The 26,453-nt window shown below is 42.4% G+C and overlaps 2 protein-coding genes across 11 annotated transcripts in view; one reads left to right on the forward strand and one right to left on the reverse strand.

The window, feature by feature from the left end:
* caska (calcium/calmodulin-dependent serine protein kinase a) overlaps positions 1–26,453 on the forward strand; it is a 415,030-nt gene that overhangs the window by 129,148 nt on the left and 259,429 nt on the right. The gene's annotated exons all lie outside the window — the stretch shown is intronic.
* Positions 18,592–26,453, reverse strand: part of LOC134348031 (probable G-protein coupled receptor 34) — a 47,497-nt gene continuing 39,635 nt past the window's right edge. For all 3 annotated transcript variants that reach the window (XM_063050794.1, XM_063050796.1, XM_063050795.1), the window contains one exon: positions 18,592–26,083. In XM_063050794.1, the coding sequence (XP_062906864.1) occupies positions 25,025–26,041 (1,017 nt within the window). In that variant the 5' untranslated portion in view covers positions 26,042–26,083 and the 3' untranslated portion in view covers positions 18,592–25,024. The remainder of the gene's footprint in view (positions 26,084–26,453) is intronic.

Genomic DNA, 26,453 nt, shown 5'->3' on the forward strand with positions numbered 1-26,453 from the left:
AGGGACCGGATAGGTATCTATTTGGAAACACATGAACAGATTAAGGATAGCCAGCATGCTTTGTGTGTGGTAAGTCATGTCAAACCAATCTAATAGTTTTTTTGAGGAAGTTACCAGGAAAGTGGGCGAAGGCAAGGTACTGAATGTTATCTACATGGACTTTAGTAAGGCATTTGACAAGGTCTTAAATGAGAGTCTAGTCAGGAAGATCCAGTCATCCGGCATTCAGGATGAGGTAAATTGGATTAGACATTGACTTTGTGGGAGAAGCCAGAGAGTGGTAGTAGAGGATTGCCCCTCTGACCAGAGGGCTGTGACTAGTTGTGTACCACAGGACTCAGTGCTAGGTCCTTTGTTATTTGTAATCTAAATCAATGATCTGGTTGATAATGTGCTTAACTGGATCAGCAGATCTGCAGATGACACCAAAAATGGGAGTGTAGTGGAGAGTAAAAAAGACTATCACGGGTTGCAGAGGGATCTGCATCAGCTAGAAAAATGGGCTGAAAAATAGCAGATGAAATTTAATGCAGACAGGTTCAAGGTGTTGCACTTCGGTAGGACCAACCAGGGCAGGTTTTTTCTCAGTGAACAGTAGGTCACATGAGTAGTGATAGAGCAAAGGGATCTGGAAATACAGGTATATAATTCATTGAAAGTGGCATCACAAGTAAATAGGCTCATAAAAAAAGCTTTTGGCACATTGCCCTTCATAAATGTAAGTACAGGAGATGGAATGTTATAAAGTTGTATAAGATATTGAGGCATAGTTTGAAGTATTGTGTGCAGCTTTGGTCATCTACTTACAGGAAAGATGTAAACAACGTTGAAAGAGTGCAAGGAAAATTTACAAGGATGTTGCTGAGTCTGGAGGACCTGAGTTATAAGGAAAGATTGAATAGGTTAGGACTGTACTCTTTAGAACATAGATGATTGAGAGGAGGTTTGATAGAGGTATACAAAATTGAGGGATATGTATAGGGTAAATGCAAGCAGGCTTTTTCCACTGAGGTTGTGTGAGACTGGAACTAGAGGTCATTGGTTAAGGATGAAAGGCGAAATGTTTAAGGGGAACTTTGTAGGGATTCCTTAACTTCATTAAGCAAAGTTCGCCCAGACTGTTACCGTGTTTGTTATGTGTTACGTTGTACGTTATTGCATTTTGGAGTGGGTTTTCTCTGATATATACATACATGTGCATGAGTGCACGTGCGCACACGCACACGGTCACCATTTGTTTGCGGGGTGAGTAAAGTGTACAATAGAAGTAATTACACTTGTGTCGATTTTTGTCAACACTCCTACATCGGTGACCACTACATTCCTCTGGACGATTCCAGATTGACTTCGCTCATTTTACAATTATGACTGCAAATGCCGTTGTTCTCAAGCTCCCTAAATTCTGGCAGGGACATGCCGCTATTTGGTTTGTTCAGGCAGAGGCCCAATTTGCAGTGTGGGGAATCTCGCAAGGTGACACAAAAAATTACTATGTCGATGCAGCATTAGACAGTTCTACGGTGATCAGGTTGATAAGTGTCCTGCAACATCCCCTGGCAGTCAGCAGCTATGAGACTCGTAAGTAACTCCTAGAATCTTTCGAACTTTCCAAGTCTGAGTATGCCCATCGGCTCCTCTCACTGCCTGGCTTAGGTGACTCCAAGCCATCGGAGTTGATGGACCACATGTTGTACCTCCTAGGCGGACATCAGTCATGTTTCATCTTCAGAGGGCTTTTCCTGCAACAACTACCAGGTGAGTTGTGGTCGGCTCTAGCTGGCTCTCCCCTCAAAGACATCCAGGCTCTAGCAGGAGAGGCTGACATATTTTCCATCATCAAGAGAGTTTGTGTGACCATGCAGCTGGACGACTTTGCCACCTCGCTGCCACTTGAACATGAGACAATTGCCACGGCTAAACAACTGTCTCCTCCCCAGTGTTTCTACCACATGAGGTTTGGGCCAAGAGCTAAGAAGTATCGCCCACCCTGTGGGTTCAAGGAGTTGGGAAAATGGAATGACCAGTGCCCCATTACCTGCTATGGGCATCAGCAGGTCAGGCAGTTTGTTGTTCGTTACAGACTCTGTTTCCGGGTGCCGTTTCCTCTGTAACACGTGTGCTCAGGTGAGCATCCTGCCTACGTCTAAATTGGACATAACTGGGAAATATGGACCATGTCTCAAGGCTGCGAATGGCAGCGCCATCGGGACTTTTGGTATGCTTGAGATGGGTGTTGTGTTTTGGTGGGCCTGAAGTTCCACTGGAGTCTTGTGTTGGCAGCAGTGTCTACACCCTTGCTGGGGGCCAACTTCCTCTGCGCCAATAGCCTTCTCATTGATGTCCAGAACTGGCACTTCATCAATGCAGAGACTTTCTACTCCCTCTCGCACATTCAGCACAGCCAGCACTTCAAAGTTGTCCAGCACCCTTTCTGCCTCCGACAACTTCCTCTGCCTGCTTGCTGAGTTCCCAGACCTGACCAAGGCCACCTTCGTCCTCACCACTGGCCCGCCCGTACACGCCCACACTAGGCACCTCGACCCGGAGAAGCTAGCCGTTACTGAGGCTGGGTTTGATGCCATGGAGCAAAACTGGTGGGGGGTGGGGGGTGACATCCATGTGGCAATTACTGCCGCCTCAATGACGCCACGACCCCTGACTGATACCCGATCCTGCACATCCAGGATTTCTCTGCCTGCTTGGCTGGGAAAATTGTTTTCTGGAAGGTGGACCTTGTTTGCAGTTACCATGTCCCTGTCCGCCCGAATAACATTCCAAAACTGCTGTTATTACACAGTTTGGTTTGTTTTGAGTTTCTTCAAATGCGGCCCGGACTTTTCAGCGCCTCATGAACAGTGTTCTCAGGGATTTGCCATTCCTGTTTGTTTACCTAGATGACATTTTGATAGCCAGTTCTTCTAGGAATGAACACCTCATAAACTTGAGAAACCTTTTCGAACACCTTTGTCAACACGGTCTTATCGTCAACCCAGCGAAGTGCCAGTTTGAACAGTCTGTGGTTGATTTCCTCAGACACATCAATGTAGCAGGGGCAGATCCCCTGCCGGCTAAAGTTGGTGCTGTTAAGCACTTCCCTCAGCCAGTCGCTGTTAAGGCCCTGCAGGAGTTTTTGGGCATGGTGAACTTTTATCACCAGTTTGTCCCCAAAGTGGCTCAGCTCATGCTAAGAGGCCCTTAACGGCAAAGCGGCCAAGCACATTGTGGACTGGACAGAAAAAAGGTCTAAGGCATTCTCGGACACTAAGCAGGCATTGCCTAATGCAATGCTGCTAACATGCCCCCTCCCAGACGCACCGATCACTCTCACCACGGACAGATCAGATTGCGCGTTAGGTGCGATGCATGAGTAGTTGGTCAACGGTGTTTGGCAACCTTTCGGCTTTTGTAAGCCATCAGCTTTCCCCCTGCTAGCACAAGAACAGCACGTTCAACCGTGAGCTGCTCAGCTTGTACTTGGCAGTGCAGCATTTTTGTTTTCTCCTAGAAGGCAGTCCATTTACGGCTTTTGTGGATCATAAACCCGCAACATTTGCCATGGCTAAGGTCTCTGAACCTAGATCTGCTCAACAGCAGCTTCATCTTTCTTTTATTTCAGAGTTCCCAATGGACATCCAGCATGTTGTGGGGAGGTGTAACCTCATGGCTGACTACCTTTCCTGGTCCTTCATTGGTGCTGTCCATTTGGGTGTGGGCTACGCTCAGATGGCAGCGGACCAGGTTTTGGACCTGAGCATGCAAGTGCTGCATTTGGCAGACACAGGCTTGAATTTGGTGGATGCTGCTTTCGGTGACTGCAGTATTTCACTACTGTTTGATGTGTAAAGGGGCAACCCAGGCCAGTTGTGCCAGCGAGCTGGCGTTGGGATGTTTTGGATGCAGTCTATGGGCTTTCTCATCCAGGCCGGAGGGCATCGCAGAAACTGGTGACAGAAATGTTTGTGTGGCATGGGCGTCAGGCTTTGGGCTAATGCTTGTTTGGCGTATCAACATGTGAAGATGCATCTACACGGTTATTTCCTCAGCGGTTTGATCAGGGCATAACTGCGCAAACGCGTGGATGTCAGGCAGTGAGAAAAGCGAGAAGAAGTTAAAAGAAGACAGCCTTAGAGCTTTATAGTGGCACGGCCGTAGAAAATGAAGAAGACATGGAGGGATTGTCTCTGTGGGTGGAAGTTAGAAATAGGAAGGGGTCAAAAACTCTACTGGGTGTTTTTATAGACCACCCAATAGTAACAGGGACATTGAGGGGCAGATAGGGAGACAGATTCTCGAAAGGTGTAACAATAACAGGGTTGTGGTGCTGGGAGATTTTAATTTCCCAAATATCGATTGGAATCTCCCTAGAGTGAGGAGTTTAGATGGGGTGGAGTTTGTTAGGTGTGCTCAAGAAGGTTTCTTGACACAATATGTAGATGAGCCTACAAGAGGAGAGTCTGTACTTGATTTGGAATTGGGAACTGAACCCGGTCAGATGTCTCAGTGGGAGAGCATTTTGGAGATAGCGATCACAACTCTATTTCCTTTACCATAACGTTGGAGAGAGATAGGAACAGACAAATTAGGAAAGAGTTTAATTGGAGTAAGGGGAAATATGAGGCTATCAGACAGAAACTTGGAGCATAAATTGGCAACAGATGTTCTCAGGGAGATGTACAGAAGAAATGTGACAAATGTTTAGGTGATATTTGTGTGGAGATCTGCACAAAGGTGTTCAAAGGCTGTTGTAAATCTAGTCAAGAAGAAGAGCCTATGAAAGGTTCAAAAAAAAACTAGGTAATAATAGAGATCTAGAAGATTATAAGGCTAGCAGGAAGGAGCTCAAGAAAAAAATTAGGAGAGCCAGAAGAGGCCATGAGAAGGCCTTGGCAACAGGATTAAGGAAAACCCCAAGGCATTCTACAAGTATGTGAAGAGCAAGGAGATAAGACTTGAGAGAATAGGACCAATCAAGTGTGACAGTGGAAAAGTGTGTATAGAACCGGAGGAGATAGCAGAGTACTTAGAGAATACTGAAGCAAAGTATTCTCTACGGAAAAGGATCTTGGCGATTGTAGGGATGAATTACAGCTGACTGAAAAGCTTGAGCATGTAGATATTAAGAAAGAGGATTGCAGGAGCATTTGGAAAGCATCAAGTTGGATAAGTCACCAGGACTGGGCGAGATGTACCCCAGGCTACTGTGGGAGGCAAGGGATGAGATTGCTGAGCCTCTGGCGATGATCTTTGCATCATCAGTGAGGACAGGAGAGGTTCTAGAGGATAGGAGGGTTGCGGATGTTGTTCCATTATTCAAGAAAGGGAGTAGAGATAGCTCAGGAAATTATAGACCAGTGAGTCTTACTTCAGTGGTTGGTAGGTTGATGGAGAAGATCCTGAGAGATGGGATTTATAAACAATTGGAGAGGCATAATGTGATTAGGAATAGTTAGCATGGCTTTGTCAAAGGCAGGTCGTGCCTTATGAGCCTGATTGAATTTTTTGAGGATGTGACTAAACATATTGATAGTAGAGCAGCAGATGTAGTGTATATGGATTTCAGCAAGGCATTTGACAAGGTACCCCATGCAAGGCTTATTGAGAAAGTAAGGAGGCATGGGATCCAAGGGGAAATTGCCTTGTGGATCCAGAACTGGCTTGCCCACAGAAGGCAAAGTGTGGTTGTAGACGGGTCATGTTCTGTATGGGGTTCGGTCACCAGTGGTGTGCCTCAGGGATCTGTTCTGGGACCCCTACTCTTCGTGATTTTTATAAATGACCTGGATGAGGAAGTGGAGGGATGGGTTAGTAAATTTGCTGATGCCAGAAAGGTTGGAGGTGTTGTGGATAGTGTGGAGGGCTGTCAGAGGTTACAGCGGGACATTAATAGAATGCAAAACTGGGCTGAGAAGTGGCAGATGGAGTTCAACCCAAATAACTGTGAGGTGGTTCATTTTGGTAGGTTAAATATGACAGAATACAGTTATAATGGTAAGACTCCTGGCATTGTGGAGGATCAGAAGGATCTTGGGGTCAGAGTCCATAGGACAGTCAAGGCTACTGCACAGGTTGACTCTGTGGTTAAGAAAGCATATTGTGCATTGGCCTTCATCAGTCGTGGGATTGAGTTTAGGAGTGGAGAGGTAATGTTGCAGCTATTTAGGACCCTGGTCAGACCCCACTTGGAGTACTGTGCTCAGTTCTGGTCACCTCACAACAGGAAGGATGTGGAAACTATAGAAAGGGTGCAGAGGAGATTTACTAGGATGTTGCCTGGATTGGGGAGCATGCCTTATGAGAATAGGTTGAGTGAACTCGGCCTTTTTTCCTTGGAGCAACAGAGGATGAGAGGTGACCTGATAGAGGTGTATAAGATGATGGGAGGCATTGATTGTGTGGATAGTCAGAGGCTTTTTCCCAGGGTGGAAATGGCTAGCATGAGAGGGCACAGTATTAAGGTGCTTGGAAGTAGGTACAGAGGAGATAGCGGGGTAAGTTTTTTTATGCAGAGAGTGGTGAGTGCTGGAATGGACTGCCTGCGATGGTGGTGGAGGCGGATATGATAGGGCCTTTTAAGAGGCTCCTGGATAAGTATGTGTAGCTCAGAAAAATAGAGGGCAATGGGTAACCTTGGGTAATTTCTCAGGTAAAAACATGTCCGGCAAAGTTTTGTGGGCCGAAGGACCTGTATTGTGCTGTAGGTTTTCTCTGTTTCTATGACATGCCAGGGCTCCTTTCATGGTCCCTGAGCAGTATTTCAATCACATGAATGTGCATTTGGTTTGTCCGTTGCCTCTGTCCCGCGTGTTTACTCACCTCCTCACCATCACTGATAAGAGAGCACGTTGGCTGGAGGCAGTGCCGCTGTCATCCATTTCACCCATAGAGGTGGCGTGAGGATTCATTGGCTCGTGATTCGCTCGGCTCGGCGTCCTGTCGGATATCTCTTCAGACCAAGTGACACGGTGTACTTCCAAGTTTTGGGGTGTAGTTGACCATGACCTTATCACCCTCGGACCAACCATATGTGCGAGCGGTTCCACCATTCAATGAAACCTGCTCTCTGTGCATGCCTCAGTGATGGTTGTTGGGTGGACAGACTGCTGAGAGTCACATTGGGCCTGAGGATAGCCCCTGAGGCAGACCTTCAGTTCTCTTCTGTGGAGCTCATTTTCAGGCAACCCCTGTGGATGCCAGGAGAGTTTCTCCCAACATCCATGGTCTCGCGGTTGGCTTTTATAGACAGCACCAAAACTTTCACTCCTGTGCCCATGACGCAGCGTGGCCTGCCACGGTCATTCGTTGCTGGCTCTGCGGGACACGAAATACATGTTTGTGCGTAGGGCTACCTTATGGTGGCCCGTTCCACGTGTTGAAAGCAGGGGATTTTTTTTTTTACACTACTCTGGAGGTATCCCGGACAGTGTTTCTGTGGATCATCTCAAGTCTGCCCATTTGGCCCTGGATTCTCCAGTGGAAGTGTCCTCCCACCTCCAAACCTTCTGTCATTGACTGTTCATCCTTCCTCGCACCTGCCTGTGAACGCAGGAGTAGGTTCATCTGAATTTTGCGGACCCCTGCTCATTTGACTTCGTCTGCTAGGGCGAATTCTAGGGGGCTTGTGTAGGGACTCCTTAAATTCATTAGGCAGAGTTCATCCAGACTGTTGAGGGTTGAGTTTGCCATGTGTATATGTATGTACATACACGCACACATACACGCCCATGCACACACACACACACACACACACACACACACACACACGCACACAATGTCGCCATTTATGCTGTGAATATAGTGTACGATAGAAGTAATTGCACTTGTGTCAATATTTGTCGACACTCCTACAACTTCCTCACCCAGGGTGGTGGAGAATGTAGAACGAGCTGCCAGTGGAAGTGGTGGATGCGAATTAGATTTCAACATTTGAATACTAATTTGTTTGATTCGGCACAACATTATGGGCCAAAGGACCTGTTCCTTTTCTATACTGCTTTGTGTTCTATGTTCTATTTAAGAGAAATTTGGATAGGTACATGGAACAGAGGGGTATGGAGAGCTATAGTTGATGGGACTAGGCAGATTAATTGTTATACACAGATGAGATAGGCCTGAGGGCCTGTTTCTGTGACTCTCTCAGTACACATGTCCAAATTTTTAAAAATTCTACCCAACTCTTATCACTTTGGCCGTCCATCCCATGTACCCACCACCCTCTGTGCAAACCATGCTCTTCAGATCTTTAAGTATTTCTCTTTTCATCTTAAACTTGTGCTCTCTTGCTTTAGACTTTCCTGTCCTTGGAAAAACTGATCATCCACCTTGACCATGCTTCTCGTGATTTTGTAAACCTCTGTAAGGTCACCCAGCAACCTCGAGGACCGTGAGAAAATGGTCGGAGGAGGCTTATGAGGTGCTCCAGGGTTGCTTTGAGGTGACAGACTGGCAGGCACTCTGTGAGCCACACGGAGAAGATATTGATGGGCTCACAGCGTGCATCACTGATTACATCAACTTCTGTGTGGACTGCAATGTTCTGACCAGAACTGTTATTCAAATAACAAGCCATGGGTGACAAAGGACATTAAGGACATCCTGAACGCTAAAAAGAGGGCATTTAGAGATGGACCTAGGGAGGAGCTGAGGGCAATACAGAGGGACCTGAAAGCCAGGATCAGGGAGGCTAAAGACAGGTACAGGAGGAAGCTTGAGTGGGAACTCCGGCAGAACGACATGAGAGCGGTCTGGAGGGGGATGAGGACCATCACTGGGTTCCGGCAAACTAGCAACAGAGGAGCTGAAGGAAGTGTGGACAGGGCCAATGAACTTAACCTGTTCTTGAACAGATTTGACAGTGTGGCCCCTGCCCATCCCCCACATGAGCCATCTGTTGTCGGCCCCCAACCAACACACATTCCACTCTCCCCTCCTACCCCGCCTCACAGTCCCCCACCCTGCTCTCATGACTATACCCCTTCCCCACACGAAATCACCACAGTGGGCTTCACAGCTGAACAGGTGAGAAGACAGCTGAAACGTCTCAACCCAAGCAAGGCTGCAGGACCGGATGGTGTCAGTACCAGGGTGGACTCAACTATGTGGAGTACTTTGCCATGTATTCAACCTGAGACTGAAGCTCCGGAGGGTTCCTGTACTGTGGAAGACGTCCTGCCTCGTCCCTGTGCCGAAGACGCCGCGCCCCAGCGGCCTCAATGACTACAGACCGGTGGCATTGACCTCCCACATCATGAAGACCCTGGAGAGACTTGTTCTGGAGCTGCTCCGGCCTATGGTCAGGCCACACTTAGATCCCCTCCAGTTCGCCTACCAGCCCCGACTAGGAGTTGAGGATGCCATTGTCTACCTGCTGAACCGTGTCTACACCCACCTGGACAAGTCAGCGAGCACTGTGAGCTTTTTGACTTCTCCAGTGCGTTCAACACCATCCGACCTGCTCTGCTGGGGGAGAAGCTGACAGCGATGCAGGTGGATGCTTTCCTGGTGTCATGGATTCTTGATTACCTGACTGGCAGACCACAGTACGTGTGCCGACAGAGTGATCAGCAGCACTGGGGCTCCACAGGGAACTGTCTTGTCTCCCTTTCTCTTCACCATTTATACCTCGGACTTCAACTACTGCACAGAGTCTTGTCATCTTCAGAAATTTTCGGATGACTCTGCCATAGTTGGATGCATCAGCAAGGGAGATGAGGCTGAGTACAGGGCTACGGTAGGAAACTTTGTCACGTGGTGTGAGCAGAATTATCTGCAGCTTAATGTGAAAAAGACTAAGGAGCTGGTGGTAGACCTGAGGAGAGCTAAGGTACCGGTGACTCCTGTTTCCATCCAGGGGGTCAGTGTGGACATGGTGGAGGATTACAAATACCTGGGGATATGAATTGACAATAAACTGGACTGGTCAAAGAACACTGAGGCTGTCTACAAGAAGGGACAGAGCTGTCTCTATTTCCTGAGGAGACTGAAGCCCTTTAACATCTGCCAGACGATGCTGAGGATGTTCTACGAGTCTGTGGTGGCCAGTGCTATCATGTTTGCTGTTGTGTGCTGCTGCAGCAGGCTGAGGGTAGCAGACACCAACACAATCAACAAGCTCATTCGTAAGGCCAGTGATGTTGTGGGGATGGAACTGGACTCTCTGATGGTGGTGTCTGAAAAGAGGATGCTGTCCAAGTTGCATGCCATCTTGAACAATGTCTCCCATCCACTATATAATGTACTGGGTGGGCACAGGAGTACATTCAGCCAGAGACTCATTCCACTGAGATGCAACACAGAGCGTCATAGGAAGTCATTCCTGCCTGTGGCCATCAAACTTTACAACTCCTCCCTTGGAGGGTCAGACACCCTGAGCCAATAGGCTGGTCCTGGACTTATTTCATAATTTACTGGCATAATTTACATATTACTATTTAACTATTTATGGTTCTATTAGTATTTATTATTTATGGTGCAACTGTAATGAAAACCAATTTCCCCCGGGATCAATAAAGTATGACTATGACTATCTGCTGCCTCAGCTCCAGGGAAAACAGTGGCAGCCTATCCATTCTCTCTTTATAACTCAACCCCTCCAGTTCGGCAACATCAGTGTGACTCTTTCTACTTAATCACATCCTTCCTATCGTATGCTAACCAGACCTGCAAACAGTACTTTAGCTGCAGTCTCACCAGCGTTGTGTACAGCTGGAGCAAGATATTCCAATTCTTGTAGTCAGTGCCCGGACTGAAGGTTACCATGCTGTGTACTTCCTTCAGCACCCTTTGTCGCCTCCTTCAAGAAATTATGTACTTGTATCCCTCTGTGTTTCTGTTCAACAAGACTCCAGTGGGCCCTACCATTCACTCTGTGTGTCCTGCTCTGGTTTAACTTCACAAAATGCATCACTTCACACTGAAATAAATTTCATTTGTCATTTCCTTGCCTAGTTTCCCAATTGGTCAATAATATGCTGTGGTAACCTTGCATAGCCTTCACTGTCTTTTACACCACTAATTTTGGTGTCTTCTGCCAACCATACTTATGCCATCTATTAATATGTCAAACAGTGTACCCCAATCAGATCCATGTGGCACTCCACTAGTCTCAGGCCTCCACTCTGATAAACAGCCCATCGTTACCGCATTTTACTCCTATTTTATATCCAATTGTCTAAATCACCCTCGATCCCTTGTGATCTAACCTTTGGATCATGTGCCCTGCCCTCATCTATCCTTTGGGTCACCTCCTCAAATAAAGTCTCAAATTTGTATGACAAGATTTCCATCATTCCCAGTCCTACAGACTATTCCTCATCAGTCCTTGCACTTCCAATTGCATATCGAGCCTGTATCTCAGAATCTCCTCTTGTAACTTTCCCACCACTGGCGTTGGATTCACCAGCCTATGGCCTTGATTTGTCCTTGCAGCCCTTCTAAATAAGGGAGGACATTAACCAAGCTCCAGTGTCTGATACCTCACCCATGGTTAACAGAGATACAAGCATCTCTTTTAGGGAACGCCAAGCAGTTTCTTCCCTTGCTAACCACAATGTCCTAGCATACACTTAGCCAGGTCTTTATGCTCTTCAATATTGCCAATACCTTCTCATTCATTATGTTGATGAATATCACTGTTCTCTTTGCCAATCTAACTGGCTGGTATGATCTTCTCTAAAGTAAATACAGAAAAGAAATATGAATTTAAGACTTTTCACATCTCATGTTGCTCCACAAATAGGTGACCTTAAAAGGACTGCACGCGTACCACACTTGAGGCTGCTTAACAAGAGCAGAGCCCATAGTATTACCGGAAAGATACTGGCATAGGTAGAAGATTGGCTGACCGGCAGGAGGCAAAGAGTGAGAATAAAGGGGGCCTTTTCTGGTTGGCTGCCGGTGACAAGTGGTATTCTGCCAGGGTTGGTGTTGACACTGCTTCCTTTCATGTTATATGTTAATAATTTGGATGACAGAATTGATGGCTTTGTGGCCAAGCTCGCATGCAATAGGAAGATGGTTGGAGGGGTAGGTAGCATTGAGGAAGCAGGAGTCTGCAGAAGGGTTTAAACATGAGGAAAATGAGCAAAGAAGTGGCAGATAGAATAAAGTGTGGGGAAGTGTATGATCATGCACTTTGGTAGAAGGAATAAAGGTGTAGATTATTTTCTAAATGGAGAGCAAATTAAAGAAATCAAAGGTACAAAGGGACTTGGGAGTCCTTGTGCAAAATTCCTAAAACGTTAATTTGCAGGTTGAGTGGACGGTAAGGAAGGCAAATGCAATGTTAGAATTCATTTTGAGAAGACTAGAATATAAAAGTAAGGATGTAATGCTGTGGCTTTAAAAATTGGTCAGACAACACTTGGACTATTGTGAGTAGTTTTGGGACCCTTATCTAAGAAAAGATGTGCTGGCTTTGGAGAGGGTCCAGAGGAGATTTGCCCAAATTATTTTTTTTTAGAGATATAGCACAGAATAAGACCATCAGCATTTGGAGCCGCACCACCCAGCAACCCGACAACCCCTGTTTAACTCTAACTCAATCAAGGGGCAATTTATAATGATCATTTAACCTACCCAGTATGTCCTTGGACTGTGAGAGGAAACCAGAGGAATAGGAGACCATGCATTCCACAGGGAGGACGTGCAGACTCCTTACAGAGGATGTCATGTTTGAATTCCAAACACCAAAGCCCTGAGCTGTTAAGTGTTACATTAACCACCACACTAACGGGATTCCGAATATGAAAGGATTCACATATGAAGAGTTGCTTGATAGCTCTGGGCTTGTACTTACTGGAGTTCAGAAGAATGAGGGGGGAAATCTCATTGAGACCTATTGAATGTCAAAAGGCCTTGATAGAATAGATGTGGAGAGTTTAGGACCAGAGGGCACAGCCTCAGAATAGAGGGATGACAATTTAGAACAGAGATGTGGAAGTTCTTTAGCCAGAATGTGGTGAAACTGTGGAAATCATTGCCATAGACGGCTGTAGAGATCAAGTCATTAGATATTATTTAAAGTAGGGATCGATGTGTTCTTGATTAGTCAGGGCATCAAAAGTTATGGGATAGGGGAGGCTGGAGAATGGGATGGTTGTTGTTGTTTCTTACCGCGTCCTGTGGCACATCGGGCATCAACCTTGCTGTTTCTTTAGCATTTTGTCTGTTTTTTTAACAATGCCAAGTTGCTGGCTCGACGCTCAACCCAGCACGGATGGAAGGCGTGCAAGGGGCCTGCCAGATTTGATCCCGGGACCATTCGCCTCGAAAGTCTGGTGTGGTGCTACTGTATTGCCAGCCAGTAAAGAATGGGGTTGAGAGATAATAAATCAGTCATGATGGAATGGTAGAGCAAACCTGATGGGCCAAATGGCTTAATTCTGCTCTTATGTCTTATGGTTCTGTTCTCTCCAATTACTCTTCGTGTACTGACTTTTTTTAGGATTTTCTCTTTCCTTATCTCTCAAGAGTATCTTGTGTCCCACATTTACGCCACAGATTTTCTTAACTACACTGCTACATCCCTTGTTTCTCATGGAATTCGCTTGATCCCTTCTTACCTATACCTGGCCTATGCCACCTTCTTTTTCCTGATTAGAGCTTCAATATCTCTCATCAACCAGGGTTCCCTAATCTTGCCAGCATTGAACTTCACTCTGCCAAGAACATTTTGGCCCCAAGCTCTTCATCTCTCACTTGCAAAGCCTTCTACTTTCTAGATATCCCTTTATCTATAAGCAGTCTCTCCCAATCAGCCTTTGCCCATTCTCGTCTAATGCCTTACACATCAGGTGATGGGGACAGGTAAAAGGAGACATGCAGAGCATGTTTTTTTTTTACACAGTGCAGGTGCCTAGAATAGGCTGCAGATAAGATGGTAGTATTTAAGAGGACGTTGGAAGCTGCCCCCCAGTCTTGCTGATGTGAATGCCCTGTGTGCCATCTTTAAACTACTATAACTACAGAGCAAAGTGAAAGATCTTGCATTATATTAACTTGCAACTAACTGCTCAGCCTCTGTGCTGAAGTTTTTCATGACAAAGCCTCAGCAATTGTACATCAAACATAGCTCTACTGTCTCACAATAGCTCATTTCTTTTTAAATCTTTGCTCTGAGATTGATTGGTAGCACCTCAATAGTTAGGACATAGAAAGTAAGCTCATCTTGCTCTCAATTCTTTTACATTCTTTAAAATGTCTTAATCCTCACTTAGAGTGCCTATTAAAAAGTATTCACTCCCCCCCCAAGAAGATTTCATGTTTTGTTTTACAACATTGAATCACAGTGGATTTAATTTGTCTTCTTTGACGCTCGTCAACAGGAAAGACTCTTTTGTGTCAAAGTGAAAGCAGATCTCAACAAGGTGATCTAAATTAATTCCATATATAAAACACAAAATAATTGATTGCATTAAGTATTCACCCCCCTTTAATATGACACACCAAATCATCACTGGTGTAGCCCGTTGGTTTTAGAAGTCACATAATTAGTTAAATGGAGATCACTGTGTGCACTTCAGGTGTTTCAATTGATTGTAGTAAAAATATACCTGTATCTGGAAATTACATCATTAAGACAAGAACACTCCAAGCAACTCCACAAAATGTTATTGAAAAGCACAAGTAAGGAGAAGGATACAAGAAAATTTTCAAGTCACTAAATATCCCTTGAAGTACAGCTGTGTCAGTCATCAAGAAATACAAACTTTGTAGAAGGAATATGGCACAGCTGTATATCTTCCTAGAGCAGGCTGTCCTCAAAAACTGAGTGACCATGCAAGAAGGGGTCTAGCGAGGGAGGCCATCTAGAGACTTATGACAACTCTGGAGGAGTTACAAGCTTCAGTAGCTCAGATGGCAAAGACTGCATACAACAACTGTTGTCTGGGTGCTTCACCAGTTGCAGCTTTATGGGAGAGTGGCAAAGAGAAAGCCACTTTTGGAAAAAAAACACATGAAATCCCAGCTAGAGTTTACGAGAAGGCATTTGGGAAGCTCTGAAGTCAGCTGGAAGAAGAGCCTATGGTTTGATGAAACCAAAATTGAACTTTTTGGCTATCAGACTAAATGCTATGTTTGGCATAAGCCAAACACCGCATATCTTCAAAAACGCACCATCTCTATCGTGAAGTATGGTGGTGGCTGCATCACACTGTGGGCATGCTTCACTGCAGCAAGCCCTGGAAGGCTTGTGAAGGTAAAGGGTAAAATGAATGCAGCAAAATACAGGGCAATCCTGGGGCTAAAATCTGATGCAGTCTGCAAGAGAACTGCAACTTGGGAGAAGATTTATTTTCCAGCAAGACAATGGCCTCAAGTATAAAGCCAAAGCTACACAAGAATGCTTAAAACAACAAAGTTAATGTCCTGGAGTGGCCAAGTCAGAGTCCAGACCTCAATCCAATTGAGAACTTGTGGCTGGACTTGAAAAGGGCTGTTCACTCATGATCCCCATGCAAACTGACAGTGCTTGAGCAGTTTTGTAAAAAAGGATGGGGGAAACTGCAGTGTCCAGATGTGCAAAGCTGATAGAGACCTATCCACACAGACTCAAGGTTGTAATTGCTGCAAGAGGTGCATCTACTAAATATTGGCTTGAAGGGGGTGAGTAATTATGCAATCAATTATTTAGTGTTTAATAATTGTAATAAGTTAAGACCAATTTGTAGAAATTTGTTTTCACTTTGACACAAAAGTCTTTTCTGTTGATCAGTGTCAAAAAGCCAAATTAAATCCACTGTGAAACAATAAAACATGAAAACTTCTGGGTTGGTGGGTTGTGAATACCTTTTATAGGCACTGTGTTTAGAACCTCTGGCCTTTTATCTCCTTAAGGAGGTAGATAATGCTTCTCTGAAATGTACATAATTATAGAACTGTACAGCACAGGAACAGGCCCCTTGGGTCACAATATCTGTACTTGAGCAAGATACCAAATTAAACTAATCCCCTTTCTTCCCCACTGCAAAATGTCCACATCCTTCCATTCCCTGCACTTCCATGTGTCTGCCTAAAACCTCCTTTCTTGAGTGACACTATTATATCTGCTTCCACTACCACAGCTGCCAGCAGATTCCTGGCCCATATCGCTCTATTTATATATTAAAAAAAACTTGCCCATACATCCCTTTTGTACCTCCCCATCTCACCTTAAAATTATGTCCTGTGGTATTCAACATTTCTACCCCTAAGAAAAAGGTTCTGTCTGTCTAGCTACTGTGTGCCTTCTTTGTCTCACTTAATTTTATGGAGTTCTATTTGGTCTCCCTTCAGCTTCATGCTCCAGGAAAAAGAATCCTGTTTGGCCAATCTCTTCTGACTCTGGTCTTTTCCCTCTAGCAATGAGGGCAAGGGCACTATACAACATCTTTACCATTCATAGACCAATTTGGTATGGATGCAGACCCTTTGGCGCAACAAGTCCATGTTGACCACCCAGTTAATCCCAATTTCTTTGGATTCGGCCCATATTCCTCCGAGACCCACCTCTCCATGTTACCTATTCAAGTGCTTTTTTAAATGATACTATTGTACCTGCCTCAACCACTTCCTCTGGCAGCTCATTCCATATTCTCGCCACTCATTGCATGGAAAAAGTCCCCCCCTCCCCTGTGTGTGTTGCCCTTCTTAAATCTTCTTCCTCTTACCGTAAATTTGTGTTCCCTTGTTTTTGTCTAGCCTACCCTGGGGATAAGACTGCATTCACCCTTATCAATGCCTTTCATAATTTTAAACATTTTTATAAGATTACCCCTCATTGTGCTACATATCAATGAATAAGGAACTAGCCTGGCCAGCCTTTCCCTATGTCAAGCTGCCTAGTCTTGGCAACATCCTCTCAAATCTTTTTTGTGGAAATATCTCTATCAACCACTCTAAAGACCTGGCTTATTTCTCACAAGCAATTCACCATTGTCTGTAAATATCAAAGACACAACAGAAGTTATTCATGTTCATCTGGGTCAACAAGAAATTGCAATTTACAAGCTGGAAATGCTGGGAGCACTCAGGTCAGGTGGTATGTGAGGAAGGAGAAACAGAGTTAATGTTTCAAGTCAAAGACCTCTTGTCAAAACATTCTTGATTTCCAGCATCTGAGATTTTGATTTTTTTTTAACTTGGCCTTTCTGCTAAATCAAATGCCAAACATTTTTAGCTCAGCCTGGATACTTGCAAAGATTTTTCTTTCAATGGTGTCTTGTCCTTTCTTCATTATGAATGTTGACAGATTTCCATCAATAACAATGTTCAAAATAAGTTTTTCATCAAACCGCTCCTGATGTTTACGGACATCACTGTGGTCTGTGTCTATGTAGCAAATCCCAGCAAGTTTTAATGCCATGAAATATGTACTCGCAGCACATATCAAGCTGTCCATAGATCAACACAGTATGGAAATGAGACTTCACTTCCATGGACTCTGTCTATACTTCTCACTGTCTCAGTAAAGCAGCCAGCATAATTGAAATTGAAGATCCCACCCACTATGGACTTAATCTCTTCTCTTCTTTTCTCCTTTGTAACCCCCCCCTGCCCCCCCCCCAACTTGGACAGAAGAATACAAAATCCTGAAGGCACATACCACCAGGGACAACAACTGCTGCTATCCCACTGCCTTAAGACTATTGAACAGTTTCTCAGTGCAATAAAATGGACTCTTAATCTCAGTCCACCTTAATTTCTACCTGCACTACACTTAATCTGTAGCACTATTAAACACTGTTATTGTTTCGCCTTGTACTACCTCAATGCACTGCTGTAATCAATTGATCTGTATGAACACAATACAAGGTAAAATTTTCATTGAATCTTTGTACATGTAGCAATAATAAATCATTTTAGCTTTGAGTAGTTGTTGCACATAGTTCTCATCTTCATCTAACATCACCACCATCATCTTTGGTTTCTCTGTATTCATTTCCGGATGTGGTTCAACCCTGGGGCGACCTCTGATGGAATTGGAATGAGAAGCCACTCATTACTTTCAGGATCCATTCATTTTCTCCAAGTTGGTCAGGAGAAAGATTGGATGGCGGTGCTTGGAACACAGATTTGTACAGGATGTTCAGGATGCCCAACTGTTCAAGAATAGTTTTGGTGATAAGACCTTGTTCAGCATATTACCTTAAGAACCAGTTGGCTTGCAAGTGTAATTGCCAGTGGAATATTTGTCAGTAATGCCTCACTAAGTCTACTGGGCCAACATCACCTTTAAACTATCCAGAATGATGAATTTGTCATTCTCTGGTATCTGACATTTATGCTGTCGAGCCTTCAGAAAGCCCGCTTCAGGTAGTTGTGGTCAGTGCTTAAGAATTAAGGGCTGTGAGACATTTTCCTGCAGATATTAACTTTATTGCCATTAGCTAGCCATTGATAATTAATCCTGAAGTTCCTCTGCCATACTGGACTCTAAAGAGAAATGGTCAACATTTCAGGTCTATAACCCTTAATCAGATGAAAGAACTTCAACCTGAAATGTTAACTGTTTCTTTTTTTCCACAGATGCTGCCCGAGTTGCTGAGGATTTCCAGCATCTTCTGTTTTATTTCAGATTCCCAGCATCTGTAGTTTCTTTTGTTTTCATTGGGATCTCATTATTCCTCTTCATACAAGCCAGTCCAGATCGAGTAAAATTAGCAGCATATGCTTAAGGTAAAACTTTGTGCTGCAACGCATCTGTTTAGATCTTTGTGAGTCAATGTATCTCAATAATCACCTCGGTCTTTGTGATATCAGTCTTTACCAAAACAGAGGCAAAGAAAGATGTAATTGGGATTTTGGATAGGATAGCAATTGATTAAAAAGGGAGTATTGGAAAGGTGAGCTCCACTTCTCCTGAAACCATTGCTTGATCCTGATGGGATGCATTCCAGGTTGCTGAAGGAAATGGAGGAAATTGTTGAAGCCCAAAACATATTGTTTAATTATTACATCTTAAACATTGTAAAGTTCAAAGTAAGTTTATTATCAAAGTACATATATGTCACTATATACTTTCCTGAGATTTATTTTCTTGCAGACATTCATAATAAATGCAAGGAAACATGATAGAATCAATGAGAAACTGCACGTAAAGATGGACGAGCAACCAATGTGCAAAAGCAAACAAACATTTGTGTAAATACAATTTGTAAATACAAACATTTAAAAAAACCAAAGAATAATAAATAGTAAAAACATTTTGTAGAACTGATAAATATCGATAATCGCACCACAGATTTAATGGATCTGTGCTTGTAAATCTGTTTTGTTTCAAATTTAGCTGAAATTTGAACTAACTGGGAACAGAGTTTTATTAACTTTACTCTTCTTTAACTCCTAGAAATAGAGTTGGCTTAGTGCCTAAGTACACTAAGAAATAATGATGCCTAAATTAGTTTCATTAAACTATAGATTAAATATTAGCTTTTTGTCATACATACATCAGAACATACAGTGAAGTGGGCTATTTTGCATCAACAACCAACACAGCCTGCAAATGTTGTCAAGCTTCAGGCACCAACATAGCATTCCACAACTAAGACGTCTGTCTTTGGAATCTGACAAGAAACTTGAGCATCCAGAGTAAACCCATGTGGAGAATGTACAAACTTCTTACAGACAGCAGTGGGAATTCAACCCTGAGCGCTTGCACTGTAAACTGTTATATTGGTCACTACACTCCCATGCTGCCCTTTTCTCTTGATCTTCTTGTGTTCTCTCTAGAAATAATTACAAACTTTGTTTTGCCAAATAAAGAAATGCAATTCTGCAATAAGTGCAAACAATTGTTTATTAATATCTGAATCATAATTAGTAACACCAAAACTTGATACAAATGTTAAGTTTGGTTAACTAACAATGAATTGTACAGTTTTGTACAGAAGCAGTCTTATTGTTTCACAACAATTCAAAATCAACTTATTTAAACAGTCCAGATCAATGTAGAGATTGTTATAACTGATAAAAACTTTGACTTCCAAAATCACTTTTCACATGTCAGGAGCCATCCCTTACGTAAGGCAGACATCAACACTGAAATTAACCATCACATTCAAAGTTGAAGATTGGAGACCTGCACAGAACCGGTCTCACAGGCAACAGTAAACCTCTAATACCACCTCCATCTGCTTTTGTTACTGAGACCTGGACTACCTAAAGCAGGCAGCTCAAAGAACTTGAAATATACCTCTAACACCGTCAATGCAAAATCCACTTAGTTGACCAGAAAGATGTATCCGTGTCACACTTAGCCCAAATGTCCCCAGCGTAGGGTCAAATTACACCTTGTGGACTCATTGAACAATTTGGTCAGGACACCTTGGCTGCATATCTGATGGGCAGTCTGTTTTTTTACTTTCACATGAAAATGACTACCTGTTGGATAGAGGAAATGATACCAGGATGCCTTCTTGGAAAAAGTGCAACTTTCACATTAATTCTAGGGAATTGTTAGGCTATAAAAGCTCACATTAGGGAGGATTATTTGAAATGATATTGAGAAACTGTCTGTGGAATAAGTATGCAAAAGTCATGTGTAAACAGCAGAAGGTGAACTACCCTATCATCTGCTCTGTTGGGCATCTGTCCTATCTGGTAAAGTCTGTAGTCCCAACACAGACCTCATCAGTCATTTCAGAACTCACAAAACTAGAACGGAAGCAAGTCAGCCTTAATTAAACAATAAGATAAAGTATCGCCATCAAACAGTAATGTGAGAATGACTAGCTGCTCTGCTTTAGTAATATTTGAGGAACAAACACTGGCCAGGGCACCAGAGCCAACTTTTTCTCCTCAAAATAATGCTTTAGAATATTTTTTATTCCGATGGGAGAGCAAAAAAGCCTCAGTAGAACATCTTGTAACTCTATTGATGGTCTAATACTCTCTTGTTGCTGCATTGGAGTGTTGGCCTCAGTGAGTGATTAGAGTGGAATATGAACTCACAAGTAATAAATCCAGAGTTGTCAAAATATTAACAATTCAATAAACACACACAAGATGCTGGAGGAACTTAGCAGGCCAGGCAGCATCTATGGAAAAAGTATAGTCAACATTTCAAGCTGAGACCCTTCATCAGAACTGGAAAAAAAAGATCATCTTGTATATGGGGTGAAAGCATTGATGTGACACTATTTGGAACTATGGCGAGGGGGAGGTCTCCAAAGATAGATCTTACAATTCTGATTTTTGACTTGGCGACAGTTAAGCTTGAATTTGTTGTTTGCCTGCGAAAAAGTCTGAAACAAAATTTGTCTTGGTCATCCTGATTAATTGTGTGGCATAAGGATATTGTCATTGAAGCTAAATGTCTCCCAATTGTTCATAAATACACTTAGTAACTGAATCTCCACAGCGCTCCTAGATAGAGAAGTCCAAAGATTCACTATTCGCTAGACAAAGAAATTTCTTCCCATGTCAGTCCTGAATAGCTACATCTTTAATTTGCAACATTGACCTGAAGTTTAGATTCTTCAGGGGATTCTCGGCATCCCTACATTTATCTTATTAAATTCCACAAGAATTTTATATATTTCTATAAAATCACCTCACATTCTTCTTTAACTCAAGAGTAAAGACCTCGTCCACCGAATCTCTTTCCTCTGAAGACAAATACAATTTCCCAGCAATCAACCTGATGATCCTTCACTTTCTCTGTTCCAATTATGTGCTTCACAAGCTGGTAAACAGATAAGCACATGGTGTTCCAGATACAGTTTCATTAGGGCTCTGTATATATTTGAAGTAAGTTCACTTGCATTAAAATTCTTTTGTAGCCCCACATACTTTTTGCCTTTTTAATTCATTGCTGAAGCAACATATTAAAGTTTCAGAAATTTATGTCCTTTGGAACAAGATAAGTGTCTAATTATTCCTTTCCACCACAAATACAGGGAACGCAGATTTCACTTTATGAAATTCTCCCATGAATTTTAAATTTTTTTTTATAAAAGAGGAAAGTTACTGTAATGCAAACATCTGAATTTATGGAATAGAGATAACAGCTAGTTAATTCAAAGGTAAGCTACTCTTCAAAAAGGTGGTTTACATGCAACTCATAATCAAACTGGTACATGGTATTTAAGAACATAGCTGCCTGCTCACAGCAGAAGGCAACTTAAGACACTTGGAAACTGCCAAGGCAAATCTCTACTATTGACACTTTTACACAGTATATGTATCTATTGATACTTTGAAACTGACCATTTGAACAATTATACCAGTGGTTAAGAAGAGTAGTGTGAACTGCCTTAATGATTATCGTCAAGTAGTACTCTACATATACAGTGATGAAATGCTTTGAGAGGTTGGTCATGGCTAGAATCAACTCCGTCTCAGCAAGCACCTGGACTCAGTAATTTGCCTGTCGCCACAATTGGCCTATGGCAGCCATAATCTCTATAACTCTTCACATGGCCTTGGATAATACAAACACCTCTGTCAGGATGCTTGCTCAGCATTTAAAACCATCATTCTCACAGTCCTGATCAATAAGCTACAGAACCTGGGCCTCTGTGCCTCCCCCTGCAATTGGATCCTCAGCTTCCTAACCGGAAGACCACAATCTGTGTGGATCTCCTCCTTGCTGACCGTCAACACTGGCGCACCTCGGGTGTGTGCTTAGCCACTGCTCTATTCCCTCTATACCCATGACTCTGTAGCTGGGTAGCTCTTTTACCATCTATAAATTTGTGATGATAACAGCTGTTGTTGGTAGAATCTCAGATGGAGATGAGAGGGTGTACAAGAGCGAGCTATACCAGCTAGTTGACTGGTGTCACAGCAACAACCTTGCACTCAACGTCAGTAAGATGAAAGAGCTGTTTGTGGACTTCAGGAAAGGTAAGGTGAGGGATCAAAAGTAGATAGAGTGAGCATTTTCAAGCTCCTGGGTGTCAAGATCTAGCCTAGTCCCAACATATCGATGCAGCTATAAAGAAGGCAAGACAGCAGCTATATTTCATTAGGAGTCTGAAGAGATTTAGTTTGTCATCTAAAACACTCAAAACTTCTATACCCTGGAAAACATTCTGATAGACTGCATCACTGTCTGGTATGAGGGGTGGGGGGGGGGGGAGGGCTACTGCACAAGACCAAAATAAGCTACAGGAAATTAGTCACCTCAATCTTGGGTACTAACCTCTGTAGTATCCAAGACATCTTCAAAGAGTGGTGCCTCAGTAAGGCAATGTCCATTATTAAGGACCCCCATCACCCAGGACATGTCCTTTTCTCATTGTTACCATCAGGAAGGAGGTGCAGAAGCCTGAAGGCACATTGATTTAAGAACATTCTCTCCCCTCTGTCATCCAATTCCTAAATTGACATTGAACCCATGAACACTGCCTCACTTTATTTAAATATACAAGATTTCTGTTTTTGTACTATTTTTAATTTTACTATTTGATATACATATATGCTTACTACAATTGATTTACTTATTTTTTCCTTCTATATTGTGTATTGCATTGTACTGCTGCTGCTAAGTTAACAAATTTCATGACACACACCAATGATAATCTGATTCTCATGTGAGTATTATTATAACTGCACAAGGGGGAAAAGAAATAAGTGATAATTTTAGTCTACCCTTATTAGTGTTTTTGTTAGTAAATATTAGAAATACCAGCTTGGGGACTGTTCCCAAGATGCAACCCTCGTATAACATGGAAATTGAATCTTAAAAATTCAGAGTGTCACCATGTTCATATATTGAAATCCAAATATTTTCAGATGTCTCTTCCTCAATTTATTGCCATATTTTATGCTTCAGTTTGTGGATCTACAAACCTGTACCTTTCATTATTGTGACTTTGTCATTGGAAAACAAGCTTTCAGTATGAATTGCAACCATAAGAACAACTATTAATATCACAAAGGGAAATATATTTGATAGAGATCTATCTGTATCTTTAACATCCTGTAATAGTTAAATGTCGAAACTTTTATTATTCATTCATGCCAATTTCACTTTTCAAATCATGCCTCAGAGCAAAAATAATTCATTTCATTCGTAGAACATGTCCATCACTGGCAAGGCTACCATTTATTGACGATCCCTAATTTCCATGAGAATATTTCACTGAGCTTCTAAAGTGAACCATTTCAGTCAAGTAGTTAGATGGAGTTGCAGAATTTTGATAATGGTGGCCGTGAAGTAATGATCTTTCCAAAATTGTATGAAGAGTGACTTAAGGAGAATCAAAAATTTCTGTGCACCTGTTAGTTTTGTCTCTATGGATGTTACAGCTTAGAGTTTGAAAATTAATGTTTAATATGATAAATATTTAACAGTTAGGAATGTTTCTTTGGCCAGCATGGCTTCTAACTTTAGCTCACGTCCAGACAGACAAGAGTAATTCATCTTATTCCACTTCAATTTTGTAGGTATGAAAAGACTTAAGAAGTCAGGGTGAGTTACTCACCACAAGATGCCATGCCTTTGATCTTCTTTTGTAACCATTGTTTCTTATGTAGTTGTTTCTAGTCAGTAAAGCTCCCAATTGATGATGATTAGGAGGTAGAGAGGGGTCTAATGATGACGCAATTGATTGTTAGTAAGCGATGGTTAGATTTCCTCTTGTTGGAGATGCATGCTGTCCATCATTGGTGTGACTGTGAATGGTACTTGCCTTGTCATACTTGCTGAAGTGTTGTCCAAATCATGGTATGGGCCACTTTGTTATCAAAGAAGTTGTGAATGATCTTCCTGGTATAAATAGTTTTATTGATTAACAGGTTCTATGACTGCAGAACTGAGATTCCAAACCTATTTGCATAGTACTTATGCTTCTGTCTGGGTTTAGTAGAAGTATATTCTAGCATACTTTGCTTGAAAAAGCCAAGCTTTCAGTTTCTTGGTATACTTGTTAAAATATTATGTTACTCCATTTAAGCATATGCAAACTGGTTAATTTATTGATTTGTAACTTCAGAAGTCCAAAACATTTTTGGGCATATTGTTAAATATACCAAACGAATGCCATCATATAGCTAGTTTAAGCAATACCGTGAGTATCAAGGATCAAAGAAACTATAGCTTTTATGTGGTTTCACTTCTTGAATCTTTCTGAAATTTTCCAGTAATTAAGCTCAATATAGTTTTTCTAACTGTCTTGGAGAGTAGAAAATACATGATTGGATCCAGGCAACTGTTGAAAGCAGATAACAGAAGTGAAATTTCATTTGTTTTATTTGCCATATTTTTCCAGTAACAGCTTCCTTGCTGGAGCTGAGATGCAATGTAAAAGAAGCGGGAGATGTGAAATGGGACGAAACATATGGTAAAAATAATGGGAATAATGAATGTTTTCATTACAACATTGTTGAAAACTTTCTTGTTGGGCAATTCAGGCTTTTCTCTACTGAGCTTAGAAAGTCTTCTTGCAATCTTTGCATATGAAATAATGAGGAGAAAGAAGACAAGCCAAAAAATCAATACAATGACAAGATTGATGATTACTTTTGAATGAGGTTTTTCTCTATAATGGAAGCACTTGTTGGAATTGTCGGTTGCTGTGTTCCAAAGCTCCATTATACCAATCAGAATGGAGAAACTCCAGATTATGCCACAAATCATACAGCTTCTGCTGGCATCTTTTAGTTTATAGTGCTGCAGTGGCTTTATTATTTTTAAGTACCGATCTATACTAATGAGTCCCAAAAGTACGATGCTAACATACATGTTCAAATAAAACAAAATGCCTATGACTCTGCAGAAGTAGTTTCCTAATATCCATTGGTCATGATTTGCATGGTATACTATCCTGAAAGGTAGACAGACAATTAAGAGGAGGTCTGCAAATGCCATATTGATCAAATAGACATGAATGGAGTTTTTCTTAGTTCGTACAATGAAAAATACCAACAGTGCTGAAACATTGCTCAACAGTCCTGTTATGAATATAAAGGAGTAAATTATTGGTAAAAGAACCATTAGAAAATCCTGGTTTATGCTGCAGTTCGGGATCCGTGTTTTATTGGTTCCCATCGTTGCATTCTTCAATGTTATTTCATTTCCTGGCGGCCAGTAGCTCGTTGACAGACTAGTAGTTTCCATATTTTCAGCTGGTGATTGTGACTCAGTGTAATCTTTGTATTTCTGCAATAAAATAGCATCTCTTAGCAGAGTTTTTTAAAAGAGATTAAATACATTCATAAACACAAGAAATTCTGCAGATGCTGGAAATCCAAAGCAATGCACCCAATATGCAAGAGGAACACAGGTCAGGCAGCATCCATGGAAATGAACAAACAGTTCACATTTCAGACCGAGATCTTTCTTCAGGAGCTTCATAGATAAATTTATAAAATTTCTTTATTAAGCCAGTTATTCTCATCAGTCAAATTGAATATATTGTAGTGGATATGTAGGAGGACTAAAGTATCAGTTTTTGTAAAAATGGATAAAAGTTCATTTTCTTGATGCTAATTCTATTGCTTTCCCACACTAATTACCTCAGCAGAATCTG

This window comes from Mobula hypostoma, chromosome 6, assembly GCF_963921235.1.
Source record: "Mobula hypostoma chromosome 6, sMobHyp1.1, whole genome shotgun sequence".
In the NCBI taxonomy this organism is placed as follows: Eukaryota; Metazoa; Chordata; class Chondrichthyes; order Myliobatiformes; family Myliobatidae; genus Mobula; species Mobula hypostoma.